General features: G+C 38.2%; 1 protein-coding gene across 8 annotated transcripts in view; it reads right to left on the bottom strand.

Moving 5' to 3' along the window:
• Positions 1 to 23,615, bottom strand: part of USP8 (ubiquitin specific peptidase 8) — a 75,574-nt gene that overhangs the window by 2,367 nt on the left and 49,592 nt on the right. For 4 of the 8 annotated variants that reach the window (XM_019011084.4, XM_019011083.4, XM_019011085.3 and 1 more), the window contains 10 exons: positions 20,389 to 20,533; positions 19,883 to 20,106; positions 15,327 to 15,911; positions 13,029 to 13,115; positions 7,574 to 7,654; positions 6,928 to 7,190; positions 4,535 to 4,747; positions 3,171 to 3,381; positions 1,351 to 1,587; positions 173 to 315 (listed from right to left, as the gene is read on the bottom strand). In XM_019011084.4, coding sequence (XP_018866629.3) covers positions 173 to 315; positions 1,351 to 1,587; positions 3,171 to 3,381; positions 4,535 to 4,747; positions 6,928 to 7,190; positions 7,574 to 7,654; positions 13,029 to 13,115; positions 15,327 to 15,911; positions 19,883 to 20,106; positions 20,389 to 20,533 — 2,189 coding nt within the window. The remainder of the gene's footprint in view (positions 1 to 172; positions 316 to 1,350; positions 1,588 to 3,170; positions 3,382 to 4,534; positions 4,748 to 6,927; positions 7,191 to 7,573; positions 7,655 to 13,028; positions 13,116 to 15,326; positions 15,912 to 19,882; positions 20,107 to 20,388; positions 20,534 to 23,615) is intronic. The other 4 variants (XM_019011087.4, XM_055363001.2, XM_055363003.1 and 1 more) reach the window with 1 other exon arrangement.

Genomic DNA, 23,615 nt, shown 5'->3' with positions numbered 1-23,615 from the left:
CTGAGGTGAACTAACAGTCTCATTTCTGCTTTATTTCCCTAGATCTACTGTAACCAGATAATCATCCTTTGTTATGTGCCCATGGCAGGCAGTACAACAAGTATAAATTACACAGAACTTAAAATTCCCTCATTTAATTTCACTGAACAGGAGGACAAACTTTCCCCTTTACCGTTTCAGATGCACTAAAAGCACAGGTGGTAACTTCCAGATTTCTATCTTTTTTAGAGAATCCCGTCGAGCTCTGCAATGACTGCAGTAAAATCTGTTGTTATCTGTGAGTTTTTCTTCTTTGGAAAATAATCTAAGGCAATCCTGGCAGAAAAAAACAAGTAGCAGATACTCGTTAATTCGATTCTTCAATAATGTCAGAGAGCACCTATTTAGTTAGTCACTCTGCAGGCACCAGTGATTCAACAGCAGTCTACACAAAGGAGTTCCTGCCTTCCCAAAGCTTGTGATCTAGTGAGAAGCATAGACAAGTGAACAATGACAGCACAGAGTGTGGTGAGTGCTACCTACAGTGTGTTGTGACAGGACACAGGAAAGCCCCTAACCTGGTCAATCAGAGAAACCCTGTTAGAGGAAATGACATTCTGGAGGTACTTTAAGACTAAAGGTATCAACAAGCTTTTATATAAGAAACATTGTTGATACATGGAAAACAGGATATTTATTTGATATCCCCACGTAAAGCAAATGCTTATGAAAAGTAGGCCTAAGTTAGTCAACAGACAACTTTCCAAATTAACTTATAAAACTTTTTAAAAACATATTAACAATCCTGAAAGAATATTTAATAAAGGTATCTTTAAAAAAGAAATTTCTAATTCTTTCTAATCTACATAGGCCTAATTATAAAACAGAATTTATATTGAGTTTTACTGATAAAAGTTTTTGTGTTTTTTTTTTTTTTTTTTAAGACAGAGTCTTGTTCTGTCCCCTAGGCTGGAGTGCAGTGGCGAGATCTCAGCTCACTGTAAGCTCCGCCTCCCAGGTTCATGCCATTCTCCTGCCTCAGCCTCCTGAGGGTTCATGCCATTCTCCTGCCTCAGCCTCCTGAGTAGTGGGGACTACAGGTGCCCACCACCACGCCCGGCTAATTTTTTGTATTTTTAGTAGAGATGGGGTTTCACCGTGTTATCCAGGATGGTCTCGATCTCCTGACCTCGTGATCCGCCCACCTCGGCCTCCCAAAGTGCTGGGAGTACAAGGCATGAGCCACTGCGCCCGGCCGAGTTTTACTGATAAAATGTTTGTAAGGGTAAAGACCTGAAATTTACATCTCTATATCCATAAAAACAGCATTTTTATCCAATAAATCATTTTCTCTCTACTTCTTAAACTTACCTGTAATGTACATTTACTTGTGGATGCTAGTGGTAGAGACAAATACATGAAGGCCTCAAATGTCCTAGACTTTTTGTGACATGTGAGGCACTGTACCGTAGATTTGAATTGACCCTGAAAAAGTGCAACAATAATAGACTCATTGAGCTGCTTGTGTTTCTGCCAGGCATGTTCTGCAGCTTTAAAGTCATCGAGATGATCATTATTTTCTTCTTTATATCTCTTCCGATTATCAGCCTGGAAATAAGATGATTTAAGCTCTATATTAATATCTCAAAGACAACACTTAAATATAAATTGAAAGAATAAAAGTGAATACAAACACTTGCCAGATTTAGAAACACCTGTAGTTCTCATAAAGGAGTTCTGATCTCACTGAGTGTGGCAAAAAATAATTCTAGCCAAAAATACCAAAGAAAACTCACTTTATTGAAGGAATGTGACTTGTTGAAATTTCCCAAATTTTTATTTAAAAAGCTGAAAAGGGCCAGATGTGGTGGTTCATGCTTGTAATCCCAGCATTCTGGGAAGCCAAGGCAGGAGGACTGCTTGGGGCCAGGAGTTCGAGACCAACTTGTGCAACATAGTGAGAGCCCCCCCCCGCCCCCGGCCATCTCTACTAAAAAAAGAAAAAGCTAAAAAGTTTGGTTTTTAGAAAAGATATCCCACATATAGCTGGGAATTAGGGCTACAACTGGACATATATAATTTTGTTGCCCTAGCCTCTCTCTCTCTATGTGTATATATATGTGTATATATGTATGTGTATATATGTGTGTATATATATACGTATATACACGTGTATATATACGTATATACACGTATATATATATATACACACAAATATTTTTGTGTAGGTGTGTGTGTGTGTGTATATATATATATATATATATATATATATATATATCTGTTCAGTGGTTAAGAATGGTGACCCCAAAAGTATGTGAGACAAAAAGTGCTAAAAAGAAGTTGTAGTATATAAATGGAGGGTGGTCATTTATGTATACATACATGCCTTTATAATAACTAGTCACATGAGTCATTTGGTTACATGGAGTAATTTTTTTTTTTTTTTTTTTTTTTTTTGAGAAAGAGTCTCACTCTGTCGCCCAGGCTGGAGTGCAGTGGTCACTGCAATCTCGGCTCACTGCAACTTCTGCCTCCCAGGTTCAAGCGATTCTCCTGCTTCAGCCACCTGAGTAGCTGGGATTACAGGCACATGCCACTGCACCCAGCCAATTTTTGTATTTTTAGTAGAGACGAGGTTTTGCCATGTTGGCCAGGCTGGGCTCAAACTCCTGACCTCAGGTGATCCACCAGCCTTGGCCTCCCAAAGTGCTGGGATTACAGGCATAAGCCACTGTGCCCAGCCAAGTAATTTTTATTTTAGAAGGATGTGTAAGAATAAAGGCATGTTCCACTTTCAGCAAGGGACTGGGAAAAAGAAAAGAATAAGGATATGTACAATAACATATATATATTATATAAACATAACATACAATAAAAATGCTCAAACTGTCTATAATCTTTTTTAAGATCATTTATGATTTTACTTTCACATACATGTGGGTCACAAACTCCAATAACTATTTTAACATTTGCAAATTTCTCAGCAATACTGCTTGTTAATTAGTAAATACCAACTGTATATGCTTCAAATATTACACTTACCCGATGTTTTATAATTCTCTTATACAGTCACTATTTGAATAAACAAGCACTGAACTATCACCAACTAGAATTTTAAACTGCTATAAAAATACAGTGCTACTGAGCAACCCTAAAGAGTCTCTGCAACTTAGAAAAATCAAATTTCTTACTTTATTTAGATCTTCATGGAGACCATCCATTAGGAACAGAAGCAATTCTTGTGAATCTTGCTGACTGTATCCTGCAAACTGGTCATTGATCTTCCCAATGGTGATTTTAAAGTCCTTTGGACTGATATATCTATACTGTCCTGTCCACAGGGCTTTCATGATTATACCAAATTCTTCTGCCACTTCACCTTTATGCCCCAACAAATTTGACCTGTGCAAATAAAAGTTACAAAAGACAATAAAGGAAATTTAAAAGTTAAGCAAGGTACAGTAGATTCTTGATGTCAACATGAAATTATTCACATACTGTAGCACTACATTAAACTACTTATTTATTTGCAGGCTTACCACCAGATTCTCATCTGAATCTGACTTGCTTACATCCCTTCAGCTTCCTTCTTTTGGCTGCAAGCCCTGCATGGGCTCCTCATCATCAACAGGCTCCAGTTCATGACAGCAAGGTTCTGCCTTCCGGCACTGCTCTCATCCTGTCTGTCCTTTACTAATCAGAGGCGGCTTTACTCTTTTTTGAGATAGGGTCTCATTCTGTCACCCAGGCTGGTGGAGTATAGTGGCACAATCACGGCTCACTGCAGCCTTGACCTTCTGGGCTCAGGTGATCCTCCCACCTTAGCCTCCCAAGTAGCAGGGACTATAGGCATGTATCACCACACCTAGCTAATTTTTGTGGAGACGGAGTTTTGCCTTGTTGCCCAGGCTGGTCTCAAACTCCTGGGCTCCAAGTGATCTGCCCACGTCAGCCTCCCAAAGTGCTAGGATTACCAGTGTGAGCCACCATGCCCAGTCTTCATTATTCCTAAGGATAAAGATATTTTCCCCTTTCCTAATTTGACTTCTCTGGAGCTGAGTGGTAAGTACTATGGTTTGAAAGGTAAAATGGGTTCTTGATGTCAACATGAAATTATTCACATACTGTAGCCCTACACCAAAATGCTTACTTATTCATAGGTTACCACCAGATTCACGTCAAATATTCCAAAATTCAGGTGTTGCCAATGTGATAGGATTAAGAGATGGGGCCTTTAAAGAGGTGATAAGGCCATGAGGGCTCCCCTCCCTGGTGAACAGTATTAGGTGCCGTTTAGGGCTTGACAGGACGAGTCTGTCCTCTTTCGCTTCCACCTTCTACCCTGTGAGGATGCAGCAAAAAAGCTCACCAGATGCCGGCACCTAGATGATGGCCTTCCCAGTCAAGAACTAAGAGAAAATAAATTTCCGTTCTTTACAAATTATCTAGTCTTAGGTATTTTGTTATAGCAGCAGAAAACTAATGGACTAAGACAGTAAATATGGTTAGATCATCCTTTTAGCATTATAATGCAAAAAGTATGACATGTATTTACCTGTTAATATCATCCTGATAACAGTTTCGGTTGAAATAATCAGCCAAATGTGGAGCGTTACATAGGCACTGCAATATTGAGTTCATATAACAAGTATTTCCTAAGTTACGAAGTCCAGTAAGAGCTGGTCCAGAACCTCCAAAAACAGGATTGAGGTTCCGAATCTGAGAAGCAGAAAGCCTTGAGATCTCAGCTTTAGGATAACATGTTGGCCTGAGGAAGAAAAAGGATACAAGATGTCTTAAAATGCTGAGCATATGAAATTAAGGTTCTATACTATAAATGGCAGCAAACTGTAGCACCTGTACCACAGGCATCTTGTAAACAGTTAATATGTTAACTCATAAGATGCTGGGCCTTCCAGGACATTTAATATTTAGGTTAACATTAGTCATACGACTAAGGTCTCAGACCTTCCCATGAAACACATACCTTTAACCTCTTAATGTGGGTCATGGTTCTTAGAGACACCTTGAGATAGATTATCTCACTTCTCATGAACTAGGAGCTCTAGTAGAGAAGGCTTTTTTAAACTCCTTTAAATGATCCCTGGAAGTTTGGCATTATCAAATGTTTGAACTCACCCAGAATGCCAAATGAGGAATAATAAAAAAATAAAAACAAAAACAAAAAAAACCATACCGTGGAGTAGATATCAAGGGAAGCAGAGGTTATTTGGGTACCATTACTTAAATTCTAGAGTGTGTTGACTATTCACGGATGGATACACAATTACAGTCAAAAAATACAGTTCCAGCTGGGTGCAATGGCTGTCTATAATCCCACCACTTTGGGAGGCCGAGGTGGGCAGATCACCTGAGGTCAGGAGTTTGAGACCAGCCTGGCCAACATGGTGAAACCCCGTCTCTACTAAAAATACAAAAAGTAGCTGGGCATGGTAGTGGACGCCTATAGTCCCAGCTACTCAGGAGGCTGAGGCAGGAGAATCGCTTGAGGAGGCAGACGTTGCAGTGAACTGAGATCATGCCACTGCACTTCAGCCTGGGCAACAGGGTGAGATTCCATCTCAAAAAAAAAAAAAAAAAAAAAAAATTCGTTAGTTGCACTAATCACGTTTCAAAGTAGACACAAACCATACTGGACAGCACAGATACAGTACATTTCTATCACCACGGAAAGATCTGCTGGACAGTGCTGGGGCAGAGAATGCCTTCTAGACTTCTGTAATATGGTGTATTTGATTTATATGTGGAACTACTAGAACTGCTGAAGCATAAGGAAAATCTTAACTGATAGGTCTTTTTTCTTTTTTAATTAATCCTTAACGTTCTTCCACCCCTAAAAGTAATACTGAGAACAGATTAAACTATATTTCATCAGCTCTTCTTTACATGTACTCAGGTGCATGTACTTGTGTGCTTTTTCTGTTCAATATATAAAAAAATACACAAATAGCATACAGTCCTTAAAACATTATCAAATTAACACACTTAAGAATGATTCAAGAAGAAATTAAATCTCACTAGTTATTATAATGAACTCTAAAATCTATAACAAGATTAATAGAATTTTTAAAAGCTCCTTCGAATAAGTCTGCACCTGGCAGGGTAAGTTCTCAGGAAGAAAAAATTTCAACTTTCTTAGGATGTGTTCAACTTACTTAGGATTAGGCTTAAAAGAGCCTAATTAAAATTCCTTAGCAAATACAAGTGTATAATAAATGGGAAAAAAAATCATTTATTTATACTTCCACCTATTGCCCCCCTCCTCCCAAAAAAGTAAAGATTAGAAGTGTTACACAGACTTAAATCATCTCCTCATAGCCCTATCAGTCATAAGCTAAGAGGATTCCAAAAGGGACGAAGCCAGAAGTATAGCTAAATGAAACTATTTTGGGAAACCTAACCTATTGGTCACTATTTGTAAACAGAATAGCAAAACTACAACGAAGGAAAAGGGAACAGAATAAGGATTAGAAGATGATATACTAAAGTGCTTGTTATTTTAATACTATAGGAAAACTTCGCTTACATTATTGGCTAAGGGGAAAAAAAGTTTGGAACTTGAGTGCTGCAACAAGGCAAGCTCAATATTCCTGAAAATTATGGTCCTCAAAGGGAGATTCCGGGACCACAGGCGTTCTATGAAAAACGTGAGGGTACTCTGGCATGAAACTGTAAAACATAACAATGATTTTATATCTACATTAACACTTAAAATAATCCTCTCTGGTATGATATTAAGTGAGCACTTGGGAGAAAAACCAACATTTTCTCTATTCATTTGTTTTGTTCTCTGTGGTAAATAATAACGGCTGGTATAGCCATCCACAGAAATTTCCAACTCCCTGACACTAACATGCTGATAGATTCAGAGTAGAAATTTTGAAATACAGCACATTATTTTAGTTCTAGGAGTTAAGATAAACATACTTGTTTTCCCGATTAACTGTTGGAGTTACTGTTGGCTTCCTCTTCTCTTCCTCTTGAATAGCCTGGGTTATATCTGGGGAGGAGTAGGAGCGCTTCAGTTTGGAAGGTTCCCTATCCCGCTCAGCAGGAATCTGTGGCTTGGCTTTATGAGTTGGAGGGGTGGAAGGAGGTGCAGATGAAGGAGCCATTTCCGGTGGGTACATATGAACAGTGTTGGTGGGTGAATGATAATAACGAAAGGTTCCAGTGATTGGGTCAAGAAACTTAGATGGAAAAGAAAAAAAAAGAAACAGGTCAAAAAACAAAAATAAGCATTATATAAACAAAGAAATCACTCCAAAGTATTCTGCTAAATTTACTTTTGGATTAAAATAATTCGAATAAAATGGTGATAAACTTCAAAAGAAATTTAGGTTTTAAAGTAATACACTATTTCTAAATGATAAATGCCAGAATGCTCATATATTGTAGCCAGCATCTCAGGTTGGGTATTGAGAAATCTCACCCTGTTATAATTAGGGGAATAAGCTATGTTCTCTATAATGGAGAAATGGAATTGACTCTGCATTACAGAAGATGTAAAATAAACAAATAAAACATTTTTTAGGAACACAGTGGCTATTTTACTGCTAATTCTGACTTTTACCTTGGCCCAGCCTGAAGGCAGTCCTGGTACGATCCTCCCCATTTCTTCACTTCGTGCTCTTGTCAAAGGTTCTCGTTGAGCCTAATTAAAATAAAATTTAAAAAATTAAAAAAATTTCTTTTTAAAATCTGATTTTTCAATTAAATTTTGTCATATAAAAACTTAAGCTACTTGTACCAAAGAATCAAAAAACCTTGCCTTGGCTGCCCTTCATATTTTAAAAAACAGATTCAGAGATGAAAAAAATTATCTTTTTCTCAAAGTACAAATATTACTATACCAAGGTGTAGAGGAGTATGTCTAAGCCTGTAATGATAGCAGGTGGCAAGGTGGAGGTAGATGGCTTTCTGTGGTAGTTCACAGGGAGGAAGACAGTGGATCCAAGCAAATAAGAAAGGCCACATTTTTTTTTTTTTAATTTTGCATCTCAAGGTATTTTAGTCAAAATTTTTTTTTTAGTTTTCCACAGCAAACGATTACATAAAATATAAACCTAATGTATTCTTTAGGACTAAGTGTGCCTTTTCTCTGTATGCTAAGAGGTGTAAGCAGAGAATAGACGTTATAGTATCCTAGCAAATGAATACTCACAAGAAAGGCTACAAAATTTCATTATCATGGCTTATTCTAAATCTACCTACAGTCATCTTGCTCTCCTAACATTTCTTCTTCTATATTCATTCATCCCACAAAATACTGATGAAATGTTACATAAGTAAAAACAAGCCAATATATTGAGGCATCAACCTCAATATAATTGAATGTGATACTTCCACTTCCTTTAAAAAATTAACAGAAAACAAAAACGCCTGATGAACCACCCATTTCTATTTTTATATTCTTCATGTCTTAAGATACATACATTCTAGGCCAGGCAGGGTGGCTCATGCCTGTAATCCAGCACTTTGCGAGGCCAAGGCAGGAGGATCTCTTGAGCCCAGGAGTTTTGAGATCAGCCTGGGCAACACAGACCCCGTTTCCGTAAAAAAATTTTAAAAATTAGCCAGGTTTGGCTGGGCACAGTGGCTCACACCTGTAATCCCAGCGCTTTGGGAGGCCGAGGCAGGTGGATCACCTGAGGTCAGGAGTTCGAGACCAGCCTGGGCAACATGGTGAAACCCCATCTCTACTAAAAAAAAAAATCCAAAATTTAGCCAGCCATGGTGGTATGCACCTATAATTCCAGCTACTTGCGAGACTGTGGCAGGAGAATTGCTTGAACCTGGGAGGCGGAGGTTGCGGTGAGCTGAGTTGTGTCACTGCACTCCCGCCTGGGTGGCAGAGCGAGACTCTATCTCCAAAAAAAAAAAAAAAGCCAACCTTGGTGGCATGCACCTGTGGTCCTAGCTACTCAGGAAGCCGAGGTGGGAGGATCGCTTGAGGCAAGTGGTCAAGGCTTGAGCCCAGGTGGTCAGGTGAGCTATGATCATGCCACTGTACTCCTGCCTGGTGACAAATTCTGTTCAATACAAACATGTAATAAATAGAATATGTGTGCTGGAAAAAAATTCTGTCAAAATGAAGGCAAATGGCACAACTAAATATCCACATGCAAAAAGATGGATTTAGATCCTTACCACACTGTATATAAAAATTAACTTGAAATGGATCATAGATCTAAGCAACAAAACTGAAACCTTAAGAAGAAAACATCTTCATTACTTTATGACTTTGGGTCAGAAAAAATGTTCCTTAGATACAATACCAAGAGCACAATCCACATATGAAAAATATGACAGAATGGACTTCCACAAAAACTTTTGTGCTTCAAGAAACTCCATCAAGAAAACGAAAAGATAAGCCACATATTGGGAGAAAATGTTTGCAAATATCATTTAAAAAAATTTTAGAGATGGGGTTTCACTACATTGCCGAGGCTGTTCTTGAACCCTTGGCACAAATGATTCTCTTGCCTCACTCTCACAAGTAGCTGGGTCTGCAGGCATGTGCCACCACACCTAGGCTTTATACTTATACTGATTATGACCTTAGGGATTTTAAAAACACTGCCCTCAAGCATTCAGCACAGTGCTAGAGACATAGTTGCTCAGCAAATACACTAAGTTTTATTGAGCCTTCTTAATGTGTGAGAATTACTTTAAAATGCTATTTCATCAATACTTAGTTGTCTGTGGCATTTTACACAGAATGAGTGTACAGTGGATCATACAGTATGAGATTTAAGACAGCCAGAAGATATATTGAGTACCCTTGCTTCCTGAAGGGCAGAGATGGGGCAAGATGGTGGGTGGCCAACAAAGACAACTTTTGCTTTCCTTTCAATGTTGCCAAAGACCTTGGCTGTAGCTGGTGTGAAGCCCTGCTTAGAATGTCAGGACCAGTGGGAGTAACTGCAAACCTCAATTTTCACTTTCTATTTTTTAGTCTTCACTTTGTGGTTCCAGTCATCTAATCCCTACTCTTTCTCTTTAAAAGGAACAGAAGGATGTCAGAAGAAGAGAAGGCATGTGTGTATCTCTCTCTCTCTCTTCATTTTCTCTTACTATTAACTCATTTTCAGCTCCTTTGGGTTTCACTTTTGGAGCACTGCTGTTTGACTAAGGCTTAAGTTCTTAATTTTTGTAAGGCTTACACATCTTATGAAATTTTATTTTTCGTTCTTAGAAGAACTTTAATAAAACGTGTTTTTTTCTGTTTTTATTTTTCCATAGGTTATTGGGGTACAGGTAATATTTGGTTACATTAGTAAGTTTTTTTTTTTTTCCCAGACGGAGTCTTGCTCTGTTGCCCAGGCTGGAGTGCAGTAGCGTGATCTCGGCTCACTGCAACCTCTGCCTCCTGGGTTCAAGCGGTTCTCCTGCCTCAGTCTCCCAAGTAGCTGGGACTACAGGCACACGCCACCACATCCGGCTACTTTTTGTTGAGACAGAATTTCATCATGTTGGCCAGGCTGGTCTCGAACTCCTGAACTCAAATGATCCTCCCACCTCAGCCTCCCAAAGTGTTGGGATTACAGGTGTGAGCCACCGCACCCGGCCATTAGTAAGTTCTTTAGCAGTGATTTGTGAGATTTTAGTGCACCCATCACCTGAGCAGTATACACTGCACCCTATTTGTAGTCTTTTATCTCTTGTCCCCAAGTCCCCAAAGTCCATTGTATCATTCTTACACAACATGGTTTTAATGGGTTATGTGTTATATTTAGTTAATCTTAGATCTAAACAAATTATATAAATTATTTGACTTCTGTAGTTAATGAACTTTTTTTGTATAAATATCAATGGGTTTGTTGTTGCTGTGGCTCTTTAACTGTTGCAGTCAAAAATAAGAAAACTGTGAATTCAGTCAGTCATTCTAGCCTTAATATATTTTATGTCATTTTTTCCCCTTTTGTTTGAGACAGGGTCTCACCCTTGTTGCCCAGGCTGGAATGCAGTAGCATGATCACGGCTCACTGTATCCTTGACCTTCCCAGGATCAGGTGATCCTCCCACCTCAGCCTCTCAACTAGCTGGGACTACAGGCAGGCGCCACCAAACCCAGCTAATTTTTTAATATTTTTTTCTAGAGACAGGGTTTTGCCATGTTGCCCAGGCTGGTCTTGAACTCCTGGTGCTCAAGCGATCCACCTGCCTCAGCCTCCCAAAGTGCTGGAATTACAGGCAGGAGCAACCATACCCTTTTCCCCCCCTTTCTGTGGAGAAATGGGGTCTTGCTATGTTGCCAAGGCTGGTCTCAGATTTTTTTAATGGCAAAATACAGCAGAATGACTTAACAAAAATTTAACATGTTAAATTCACATAGATTTAGATTGGATATGGAGTCAGTCCTCTGTATTCATCGGTTCTGCATCTGTGAATTCAACCATCCACAGATTGAAAATACTTGAAAAAAATAACTCTGGGTGTACTGAACATGTGCAGGCTTTTATTATTCCCTAAACAATACAGGATAACATCTACTTTCATAGCATTTACATTGTGTTAGGTATGTAATCTAGAGATGATTTAAAGTATATAGGAGGATGTGTATAGGTTATATGCAAACACTATACCATTTTATATAAGGGACTTGAGCATCCTCAGATTTTGGTATGAGAGGGAGGTAGTGGAACCAGTCATCTACAGATACCAAGGGAAGACTGTATATATATCCCAGAGAAGGCAGATCTATGGAGACAGAGTAGACTCAGTGTTGCCTGGGCTTTAGGGTAGACTAAATTGGGCATGGGGTCATTTTGGTGTGACGGCAATGTTCTAAAATTGGATTGTATTAATGGTTTCACAACATTAAATTACTAAAAAAAAAAAAAAAAATCACTAAACTGCATGCTAAAAATGGGTGAATTTTATGGTATGCAAATTGTATCTCAAGCTCTGAAGGAAAAACAAAGGCAAAGATGCCCTTTTTTTTTTTTTTTTTTTTTGAGATGGAGTCTCTGTTGCCCAGGCTGGAGTGCAGTGGCCCGATCTCGACTCACTGCAAGCTCCGCCTCCCTGGTTCATGCCATTCTCCTGCCTCAGCCTCCCGAGTAGCTGGGACTACAGGTGCCTGCCACCACGCCCGGCTAATTTTTTTTTTTGTATTTTTAGTAGAGACGGCGTTTCACCATGTTAGCCAGGATGATCTCGATCTCCTGACCTCGTGATCTGCCTGCCTGGGATTACAAGCGTGAGCCACCGCGCCCGGCAAAGATGTCTTATACAAAGCCTATGTATTTAAAAAATTGTGATGAAATACACATAACATAAAATTTACCATCTTAACCATTTTTAGGTGCACTGGTTAGTGATATTAAGTATATTGCTGTGCCAACAATCTCCAGAACTCTTTTCATCTTGTAAAACTGAAACTCTGTACCTACTGAACAATAACTCCCCATTTCCCCTTTCTCCAGCTCTGACAACCACCATTCTACTTTCTGTCTCTATAAATTTGCCTACTTTACAAACCTCATAGAAATGGAATCATTCAGTATTTATCCTGAAACTGGCTTATTTCACTTAGCAAATGACCTCAAGGTTCATCCATGTTGTAACGTGTCAGAATTTCTTTCCTTTTTAAGGCTGAATAATATTCCATTACATGTACATACCATATTTGTTTATGCATTCACCTGCTGATGGACATTTGGGTTGCTTCCATTTTTTGGCTATTATGAATAATACTCTAAGAACATGGGTGTACAAATACTTCTTGTTTGCAATTCTTTTGGGTATATACCCTGAAGTAGAATTGCTGGATCATATGGTAAGGCCTAAATATTTTTTACTTTCATAAAATAAATAGAATACGCTGTCACACTTTAAAGAGGAAGACAAACTATTTCCTTTAGCATATAAATGGATTGATCATGCAAAAACAAGCAAAACACCAGCTACCAAAAATGGCAACGATCCCCTTACACTGTAGATCTCATGATAAAAGATAGCAGTGTGGTAATTATCCATGTTTGGTTTTTTTTTCCAGTTTTTTCCTGCAATAAACTACTTACTTTATTTCTTTCGGTATCGTCTGTATCCTCTCTAAAAGTTCCTGTCCTTAGAATTCCACTTTCTGGTTGTCCTTTAATCTTAAATGGCTGTAAAATTATTAAAATTACAGAAGTGAAAGAAAACTTTAATTCTCCTCCCAACATAAAGCTACTAGCTAACACAACCGAATCTATGAGAATGAAAATGTAAAAGGAGAAAAAAAAAGGCCTCTAAAAATTTTATTATATTTTACTGTCACATTCAAAATACTTAAAAAACTAAAGAACTCTGATGAATCAGTGAAGAAAAAAAAAAAAGATGAAAATCAAAGTGGACTGTGAAGCACTGGTTCACACTACATGGCCAAGTATAAAATGCTGATCATTAATGTATATTCACCATGACCTAATTTGAACATTATTCTTTTATTTAAATACTATTACGATTTTGGTTATCTTGAAAGGAGTTGTGCTTCAAAAAATTTAAAGTATTCAAGAGAAAGAAGAAATTAAGATACAGACCAATAGTAAAAAATGCAAAACTCTATATTCATATCTTCTTACAACATCACAGATTCTTTTTTTTTTTTGGAGACCGAGTCTCGCTCTGTCACCCAGGCTGGAGTGCAGTGGCACGATCTTGGCTCACTGCAACCTCTGCCTCATGGGTTCAAGTGATTCTCCTGCTTCAGCCTCCCGAGTAGCTGGGACTACAGGCGCCCGCCACCACACCTGGCTAATTTTTTGTATTTTTAGTGGAGACAGGGTTTTACCATGTTAGCCAGGATCATCTTGATCTCCTGACCAAGTGATCCGCTCGTCTAGGCCTCCCAAAGTGCTGGGATTATAGGCGTGGGCCAACGCGCCAGGCCCGTAGATTCTTTTTAAAAACTCATTTTTGTTTTATATCTTATTTTAAAATAACTCTACTAAAAACTTTTTTAAATTAGTGATAATTTTAACAAAATTTATTCTAGAATAAATTACATATTTCTCCTACTTTTAAAAGGAGCACACAAGGAATGCAATCTTAGATGTGTAGGAATATTTGGCACCTATATACTAAATGACTCCACAAATATGAATGATTTAAGTTCTAAAGACTGCATGCCTCTAGTATAGCAAGATGGAAAAGAAGTGGCTTTGGAATCTCACTGTCTATGTGATCTTAGGCAAATACTTAACCTCTAAACTTCAGTTTCACTTGTAAATTAAATACCTTATGGGGTTATCATTAGGGGTAAATAAGACAATGCAGTGAAAATACTTGGCATATAGTAGCTACTCAATGAATAATACTTAAATTGTATCTTGGAGTGCACATGTTTTGCTCCTCCTGTGAATAAAATTAGAGAGTTTTAGTACATGGGCTTCACATCCCCAATTTGGGGTGTTTAGAAGGTTTTTGGATGGAAGCTATCTTTTTTAATAGCAGAGGTTACCAGATAAGTGTTCCCTGGATAAGAGCAGCTTGACTACGAATTAATTTTGGTAACATGCCTGAATTGTGTTTGAGAAGTATAGAAATTGACATTCTGTAAAGATGGTATCCCACCTTCCATTAGAAGTCATTTCCACACTACTAAAAATGTTTTTTCCATTTATACATATGTAAAAATGACTATAACTGTTCTTGGTATTATAAACATATACTTGGTGTTCAAAAGGAAAAGGCATTGTTAATGACATAATGAAGAAAAAAAGAAATGCGTAGCATTATTAGAGATTGAAAAAGAATAACAAAAAAAGTCCCCTAAAATTACGGCTATCAATTTTGGGTGTGTAGCCAAGGGCAAAATTAATTGGGTTATTTGCCAATATTATTTGAATAGATAAAGCAAGAAACAAAATGACACCGATCTGACCAAAAAATCACTATATGCAAAGATAAATGTTAGGCCATTTAGATGTCACTGATTTTGGATATATTCTAAACAGATATAAATTCTATCATACAAATATTAGCATCTAGTTTCCCCATACTGAGAAGGAGATTATATTTCACTCTAGTCTTTCCATGATCATACATCAAACATAAAAATGAAGAATGTAGCTATTTATCTCAATTATTTGAAATATATTGCATTTTATAGATGTAATATACAAAAAGCAATTTCATTCCCAACCAATCATTTCATAAATGTATGGCATTGGCCTCAAAGGAGAATAGATGAGCAAATGTGGATAGATCAGTACATTCTATCACCCCTGAAAAGACTATTTGAAATGCCTGCCCTTTTATGGAATGCCACTGGTGTTTTCACATTTTCATATACATTTTCTTTCACTTTGTTGGCAATTTGTACTGTTTCTGCTTACCTTGCCTGAACCTGAATCCCCTGTCACAGATGTATGGGGCACATCTCCTGTTGACTTTTTCTGTACTTCTGGGGTTGGACACCTTTTCCCCCTATCTTCTACAGATTTCTTGGCATCAGAAGTTTCATGTTCACTTTTACTTTGTCTTTTTACTCCTGTTATTTCTTTGCCCCTCTTTGATGAGGTTTCTTTATCTTCTTTCTTGGCCTGTTCACTTTCTTTCTTCTCCATTTCTTCTTTTGCTTTTTGTTGCTTCTCTGTAATTTCATTTTCTTCAGCTTCTTGTTTCTTTTTGGCTTTTTGTTCTTGTTCTTCCTTCCTCAGTTTCTCTTTCTGTTCCTCTTGCTGCCTTTCCCGAAGTTCTTTTTCTTGTTTGTTTTTTTCCATTAGAAGAGCAGTTTCTGCATGAATACGAGCCTTTTCTTCATCTGTTAACATGAGAGTTGGAGAAAAAACTACTGGCTTGGTGGAACGATCAGGAATAACTTTTCCACTCTGAGGAGATTGTTGCTCATGGTTTGTACTTTCAGATTTTATTCTATGCTCTTCAGGCAATTTGACTGCTGGTTTTTTAGTACGATCAATCTAGAGCAATAAAACCAGAGCAAAACATTTTTGTCAAAAATCAGGAAATAACCTCAGTTCTTGAGATCAAGTTGTGACAAAAGAAGTGTCACTTTGTGGAGACAACATCTATCAGGACATCTATTTGTTAATTACTCAGTGTCAAGATTTCTCATAAAACAGAACTTGAATGGTAGATATTCAAACATCACTGGAACTTACATCCTCTTGATTCAACACTTTCAATTCTTCCTGAGTGTTTTGTATACAAAAGAGTTAAAAATGTCTTTATTCTAAAACATAAAACCTAGACCTGGGCATACTTAGACTTAAGTTCCACTTCCAGGTATCCAAATGCCTACCCAATATTTCCATTTGAGTGTCAACACATATATCTCAAACCTCATATAGCCAAAATGGATTCACGATTCCCCCCACCCCCACAAACATGGTCCTAATCTCATGGATGTAACCACTCTCACTCTCCCAATAGTTGCAAAAATCAAAAACCTGAGTCCCATGATATGTTCTTCCCATATCCTTCTGCACGCTGTTAATTTTCCTCCTATATCTGTCCCTCCATCTCTTCTACCACAGGCTAAGACCATGCCAACCTCCTCTCTCACCAGGACTACAGCATAGCTTTCAACTAGTTGCCCATCTCTTCTCTTGCCCCCGCCCCCCAATCTGTTTCTCCACATTATAGCCAGAGGACTCATTTTAAAACAAATTTGATTTGCTACCCACTATGCTCTCAGTACACCTAAAATCTTTACCATAGCCTGTAATGCCCTGTATGGTCTTACATCTGCCTACCTCTCCAGTCATATGGCTGTGTATACCAGCTATACTTGCCTTAAAAAAAAAATTATTCCAAGATGCCATGCTCCTTCCCAACTTAGGTCTATCAGCTGTTCATCTATATAATGCCCACATTAGGTCTTGGCTTACACATCTCTCCCTCTGAAAAGACTTCCCTGGTTCCTAGAACTAGCCAAGTCCCCTGATACATGCTCTTATAATACTTTATTTTCTCTATCAGAATTCTGATCAAATAACTATAATTACTTATTTAAAATTTTTCTTCCCTCCTAGAATATAAGCTCTAAAAGGATAAAGACTGTGCCTGGCACAGTTAGTAACTATGTTACTGAGGGAACAAATGCAATCTTCCCTAACAACTTTTACATGAGGTAAAATACTAACTGGTTTCCTTCAAGTTGTGTAATAAACTACCTAAGTTCCTGATTTAATGAGTTAAATGTTTATTACCTCAATTTAACAGCATATTAACACTAGAGAAGTGACCCTAACATCATTTCTTGAGAATACTGTGTACTGAAAGAAAAATAAAAACTTATAAGAACATGTGCCAATAACAATCTACATAGTGTTCTTACAAAACGAATTTATGTTTTTCTACTAGAAAATAAAAGAAGTTGCCAGGCGCAGTGACTCACGCCTGTAATACCAGCACTTTGGGAGGCCGAGCCAGATAGATCACTTGAGGCCAGGAGTTCGAGACCAGCCTGGGCAACATGGCAAAACCCCATCTCTACAAAAAAAATACAAAAATTAGCCGGGCGTGGTGGCATGTGCCTATAATCCCAGCTACTCAGGAGGCTGAGGTGGGAGGATTGCTTGAACCCAGGAAGTCGAGGCTGCAGTGAGCTGTGATCGCGCCACTGCACTCCAGCCTGGGTGAGAGAGTGAGACCGTTTTCAAAAAAAAAAAGAAAAAAAGAAAACGAGGTTAGTGTAGAAAAAATAATTTTTTTCCTGTTCACTTCTCTTTCTGCCTCTTAAAAAAAATCCTTTGTCTTTTTTTCTGCATGTATTTGAGAATAAAGTAGGAAGAACCACTATGGGGATGAGGTTAACAATAAGAGGTGGAACAGAAACAAAAATAAATGTTGTTTCCATTTACATTTTGGTGGCTTGATCTATTTTTCCCTAATTTTAAAAGTATAGTTATGATCATGTTACTCTCAAGTTTAAAATTCTTTAATGGTTCCTTGTGCCTACAGGACAAAATTCAAATTTGATCCAAGTCTCTCTTGATGACTCTTGTCCATCCTTCTAATCTACTATTATAACTTCCTCTCTCCAACAGAGACTAGCACCCACATATGCCAAAACTGTTCACTGGCCCCAGAGCATGCCCTATGCCTTTGGTCATACAATTTTCTACTTGTTTCTTCCATCCTCCAATCCTACTCTTAAAGCCCAGATAAAATACTGTCTCCTCCATGAAGACGTCCTTGATCTTCTCAGCTAGAATATTCTCCTTGCTCTGTGCTCCAGTGCCTTGTAGAGCAATTATGATATTCTGCCTTATGCTGTGGCTGATTTTATACAGATCTCTCCTTCTAAACATCAGAAGAACCCATCTCTTGTATATACAAACTTTCATGCTGTCTTATTTTTATTTTTATTTTTTTTTTGAGACAGAGTCTCACTCTCACCCAGGCTGGAGTGCAGTGGCCTGATCTCGGCTCACTACAACTCTGCTTCCTGGGTTCATGTGATTCTCCTGCCTCAGCCTCCTGAGTAGCTGGGACTGCAGGCACACACCACCACGCCTCGCTAATTTTGGTATTTTCAGTAGAGATGGGGTTTCACCATGTTGACCAGGCTGGTCTGGAACTCCTGACCTCAGGTGACCCACCTGCCTCCGCCTCCTAAAGTGTTGGGATTACAGGCATGAGCCATGGCACCCAGCCCTCATGCTGTTTTTTATATAGAAGTTCTTCAAAATATGTCTGAAAATTGTACGTATCTCGTAAAGTTATGTTGGGACACAAAAGGATTAGCGTTTAAATAGATTAAGTTGAAAGGAAATGCAATAACATAAGTTCTTTTTAGACTTTCCTAAATTCATCCTTTAAGAAAAGTTGTTTAATCACATCTATTTAGTCTGCAATTTATTCTGCAATACTAAAAGACCTTTAAAAAATGAAGAAATGAACCACTTCAGTTTATAACAAAAAATTACCAGATTTTCTATTCAATACCTGCTCCACAAATCAAACGTCATCCACTTTAAATGTGAAATACTATTTTAAATATATCTGGGGAAAAAATTAAAAATGAATGCTAAAAAATGTTATTGGGAAATGCATGGAGGGGGAACATTAGTTAACCTTTCTTTAAATAAAGCCAAATGAAGGATATAAAAACTAAAATTTTTTTATTTGTAATGTCTTGGTTATTTAAAAACTTTTAAATGATCATTGTTAAACATGCCTGTTATTTGCGTGTCAAATTCTAAGGAAATGGAACTAAAGCATTGTTTTAAAACCAAAATACTGACATCACATACCTATCATATGTAAGCCAAGCTATTTATGAAAATACTGTGGGTCAAATTATAATACAAAAAATCCCAAAAGGGCTATTCTAATTCACTGTGATAATGCAATCTTTCATTGGCATTGTTTGTAGCAAATGGATCGCCAACTGGCTTGGAAATCCCTTAATTATCTACTCTAATTTGGCGTGGCGGTAATGCTGAATTATGATGAAAAATTTTTAAACAAAAAATTTATCAAAACATACAGATTCTTCTCATTGATACTTTTTTCTAAGATGTTAAAGGTTATATATTAAACTTTGTTTCTATACTATATATTTAATTCTTTTTTTTTTTTTTTTGAGACAGAGTCTTGCTGTCACCCAGGCTGGGGTGCAGTGGTGCAATCTCGACTCACTGCAACCTCCGCTTCCTGGGTTCAGACAATTCTCATGCCTCAGCCTCCCAAACAGCTGGATTTATAGGCACCCACCACCATGCCCAGCTAATTTTTGTATTATTAGTAGAGAGGGGGGTTTCACCATGTTGGCCAGGTTGGTCTCAAACTCCTGACCTCAGGTGATCCGCCCCTCTCAGCCTCCCAAAGTGCTGGGATTACAGGCGTGAGGCACTGTGCCCAGCTAAACTATATATTTAATATTAAAACAAAAGCGAGAATAACGTTAAAATCAAGAACATACCTGTGGAACATTCTTTATACTAGGCACTGGCTGAATTATGGGTGAAACATCAGATTTAGAAGCAGCAACTGGTTCAACTGGAGTTGATATATTCAGTGGTCCCATTCTCTCATTTTGATCACTTATCAATTCTATATTTTCATCTACTTCTATAGATGCAGGTGGCATCTGGGCAGCAGGTTTAGAAGGAATTGATTCTTCCAATGAGGGATAAGTAAAATCCACTAAAATTCCAAAAATAAAAATGTTTTTTAGAATAGCAAACCCCATACACAGTACTTACATTTCTCATGCATGTTAATGTAGTAATTAAATGTAAACTAAATGAAAAAACAATTACAACAGTCTTAAAGAAAATGTGAACTTCCAGGCTTATATTTTTATGCCTGAAAACAAACTGCTCTCTAATAGGACAAATACACACACAACCAAGAATGTTACCGGGAAAACAATTTTAAACCATATTTTACCAAAGCAATTTTAAACAAAAATTTTCACATACATACATGAGATAGACACCTCTTCATTCTGGCGTCGTGGGGGTGGAGTGACCTTAGCATTTGTTGTATACTGGGGATAACAAAGGAGCCAGTTTTCATAGCCTCCCTCTAAAACCAAAGGCTCATTGCGCAGGACAGTTTTACTTTCCCACTATAAATAAGGAAATCATATTTTAAATAGGGCAGCAATCTTTCAACAGCTAAAAATACAACAAATCTCAATTTTAAAGTTGTTCCCTTAAGGACAAGATTTATCTTCTAAATAATGACAAAATGAGAACTGAATTCAAATTCAACATTAAATGAAATGGTTATATATGTGAGGTTTTAAAAACCATACAAATAATCAATGATCTTAGAAGAAAAATTAGAAAATAAATTACTAAAGATAAAACAAAAATGACCCATAACCTCACCACCCCAATACCACTTTACATTCTGGAGTTTACTCTTATAGAGAGTTTTCAATAAAACCTTTATGATGTTGCTTTTCTATGAACATCTTTCATCAATATAGAGCTATATCATCATTTGCAATGCTAGGTAATATTCGACTACTGGTTGACTGACTGACAAGGTCTTGCTCTATCACCCAAGTTGGAATGCAACGGCATAATCACGACTCGCTGCAGCCTTGACCTCTTGGGCTCTATTGATCCTCCCACCTCAGCCTTCCCAGTAGCTGGGACCACAAGCACGCGCCAACACGGCCAGCTAATTTTTGTACTTTTCGTGAGCTGGGGTTTCGCCATGTTGCCCAGGCTGGTCTCGAACTCCTGGGCTTAAGTGATCGACCTGGCTCAGCCCAAAGTGCTGGGATTTATAGGCGTGAGCCGCTGCACATGGCCTATTCTACTTTATACACAGACCCCAAAACTGAGTCAATCGTTTGAATATTTGGGTTTTTTCCCCATTTAATTATAAGCAATGCTGAAATAAACACAAAAGATCCTTATACATGCACATACCTAGTCACCTCCTTAAGGAAAACTCCCAGAAAGGGAATTGCTTAAGCTAAGGTACACGAACATTTTAAGGTTTTCAATATATTGCTAATCTTAGAAACGATCACTTAAAAATATATATAAATATATTGGTCGGGCACGGTGGCTCACGCCTGTAATCCCAGGACTTTGGGAGGCCGAGGCGGGAGGATCACCTGAGGTCAGGAGTTTGAGACCAGCCTGACCAACATGGTGAAACCCCGTCTCTACTAAACATACAAAAATTAGCCAGGCGTGGTGGCAGGTGCCTATAATCCCAGCTACTTGGGAGGCTGAGGCAAGAGAATCGCTTGAACCCGAGAGGCGGAGGTTGCAGTGAGCCAAGATCGTGCCACTGCACTCCAGCCTGGGGGATAAGAGTGAGACTTCATCTCGAAAAATAAATAAGTAAATAAATATATATATATATATGTGTGTATATATATGTGTATATACATATATATGTATTTCTTTAGGATAATTACCTAGGAGTAGAATTGCTGGTTTAATATGATGCCCAGTTGCCCTTCAGAAAGGCTATACCAATTTATACACTTAACCAACAGGATATGAGAATGCCCATTATACATCTTTATAATTTTTACAAAACTGATGAACATAAAATGGTATCTTGTTTTAATGAGCATTTCTTTATTGGTGAAGTTGGACATTTTTTCATTTATTTACTATGGATTTATATTGTTCTATGACAACTATTTAATAATTGTATCCTTTGCCCCTTTTTCTATAGTTATTTGCAATTTTTTTAGTAAACAGTGAATGTACTCTGAATATTAGGGAAAATAGGTCTTTGTCATATATATTGCAAACATTTTTCCTGATTTTTACTTTATGTTTTTGTTTTTTAAACATAGTTAAATGTCTTTTCTTTTTGAGATGGAGTTTCGTTCTTTTGCCCAGGCTGGAGTGAAGTGGCGCGATCTCGGCTCATTGCAACCTCTGCCCACTGGGTTCCAGCAATTCTCCTGCCTCAGCCTCCTCAGTACCTGGGATCACAGGCGCCCGCCATCATGCCTGGCAAATTTTTGTACTTTTAGTAGAGATGGGGTTTCGCCATGTTGGCCAGGCTGGTCTCCAACTTCTGACCTCAAGTGATCCACCTGCCTCAGCCTCCCAAAGTGCTGGGATCACAGGTGTGAGCCACCGTGGCCAGCCATAAACACAGTCTTCATTTTCCTTTATGACATCTTGGTTTGACATCAAGGTAATAAAAAATACCAATGCTTTCTCCTAACAGTTTGCTGTTTCAATCTATACATTTATATCTTCTATTCATTTGAGATGTAGCTTGGTCTAAGAAATAAGGTAGGGATCCATTCTCTTTTATTTACTGGCTGGGCAGTTGTCCCCAAACCATTCATTTCAATCTATCTTTTCCTCATTGATTTATGTCACCTTTATCATACACTAATCATTCACATATCTTAGTTTGAACTTTATGAAATTGCCAAACTGCCATTTGTAGGTCAATGCCAGTTGAATACTGGCAGTTTCATATAATTGTCCCATACTTAGGTATATTTCTGGGTTCCCTATGTCATAGCATGAATTGTTCTAAGGCTTTTAAGACCGACTTTCTGAAGGGCAATCAGCTGACCCTCCTACCAGCAGAATGAGTTTTCTTCTCACCACATGCTCACCAGCATTCAGTGCTATCATTGTTAATAATTTAACAAATTGACTGGGTGTGGTGGCTCACACCTGTAATACCAGCACTGTGGGAGGCTGAGGCAGGAGATTGTTTGAGCCCAGGAATTTTGAGACCAGCCTGGGCAACATAGTGAAATCTCATCTCTACAAAAATAAAATAAAATAAAATTAGCTAGGATGGTGACGCATGCCTCAGCTACTCAGGAGGCTGAGTTGGGAGAACTACCTGAGCACAGGATGTCAAGGCTGTAGTGAGCTGAGAAGGCACCACTGCACTTTGGCCTGGGCAAAAGAGTAAGATATGTCTTCAAAAAACAGTAAGTAAAATATTAGCTGGGCATGATGGTGGGCACCTGTAATCCCAGCTACTTGGGAAGGATGAGGCAGGAGAATTGCTTGAACCTGGGAGGCAGAGGTTGCAGTGGGCCAAGATTGCACCACTGCACTCCAGCCTGGGTGACAGAGTGAGACTCCATCTCGAAATAAATAAAATTAAATTAAATTTAAAAATATATATATATACTTAGATGCCCAACACAGTGGTGCACGCCTGTAATCCCAACACTTTGGGTGGCCAAG

The sequence above is a fragment of the Gorilla gorilla genome, chromosome 16 (assembly GCF_029281585.2).
Source record: "Gorilla gorilla gorilla isolate KB3781 chromosome 16, NHGRI_mGorGor1-v2.1_pri, whole genome shotgun sequence".
Classification (NCBI taxonomy): Eukaryota; Metazoa; Chordata; class Mammalia; order Primates; family Hominidae; genus Gorilla; species Gorilla gorilla.
This window is presented reverse-complemented; position numbering and strand designations above follow the sequence as displayed.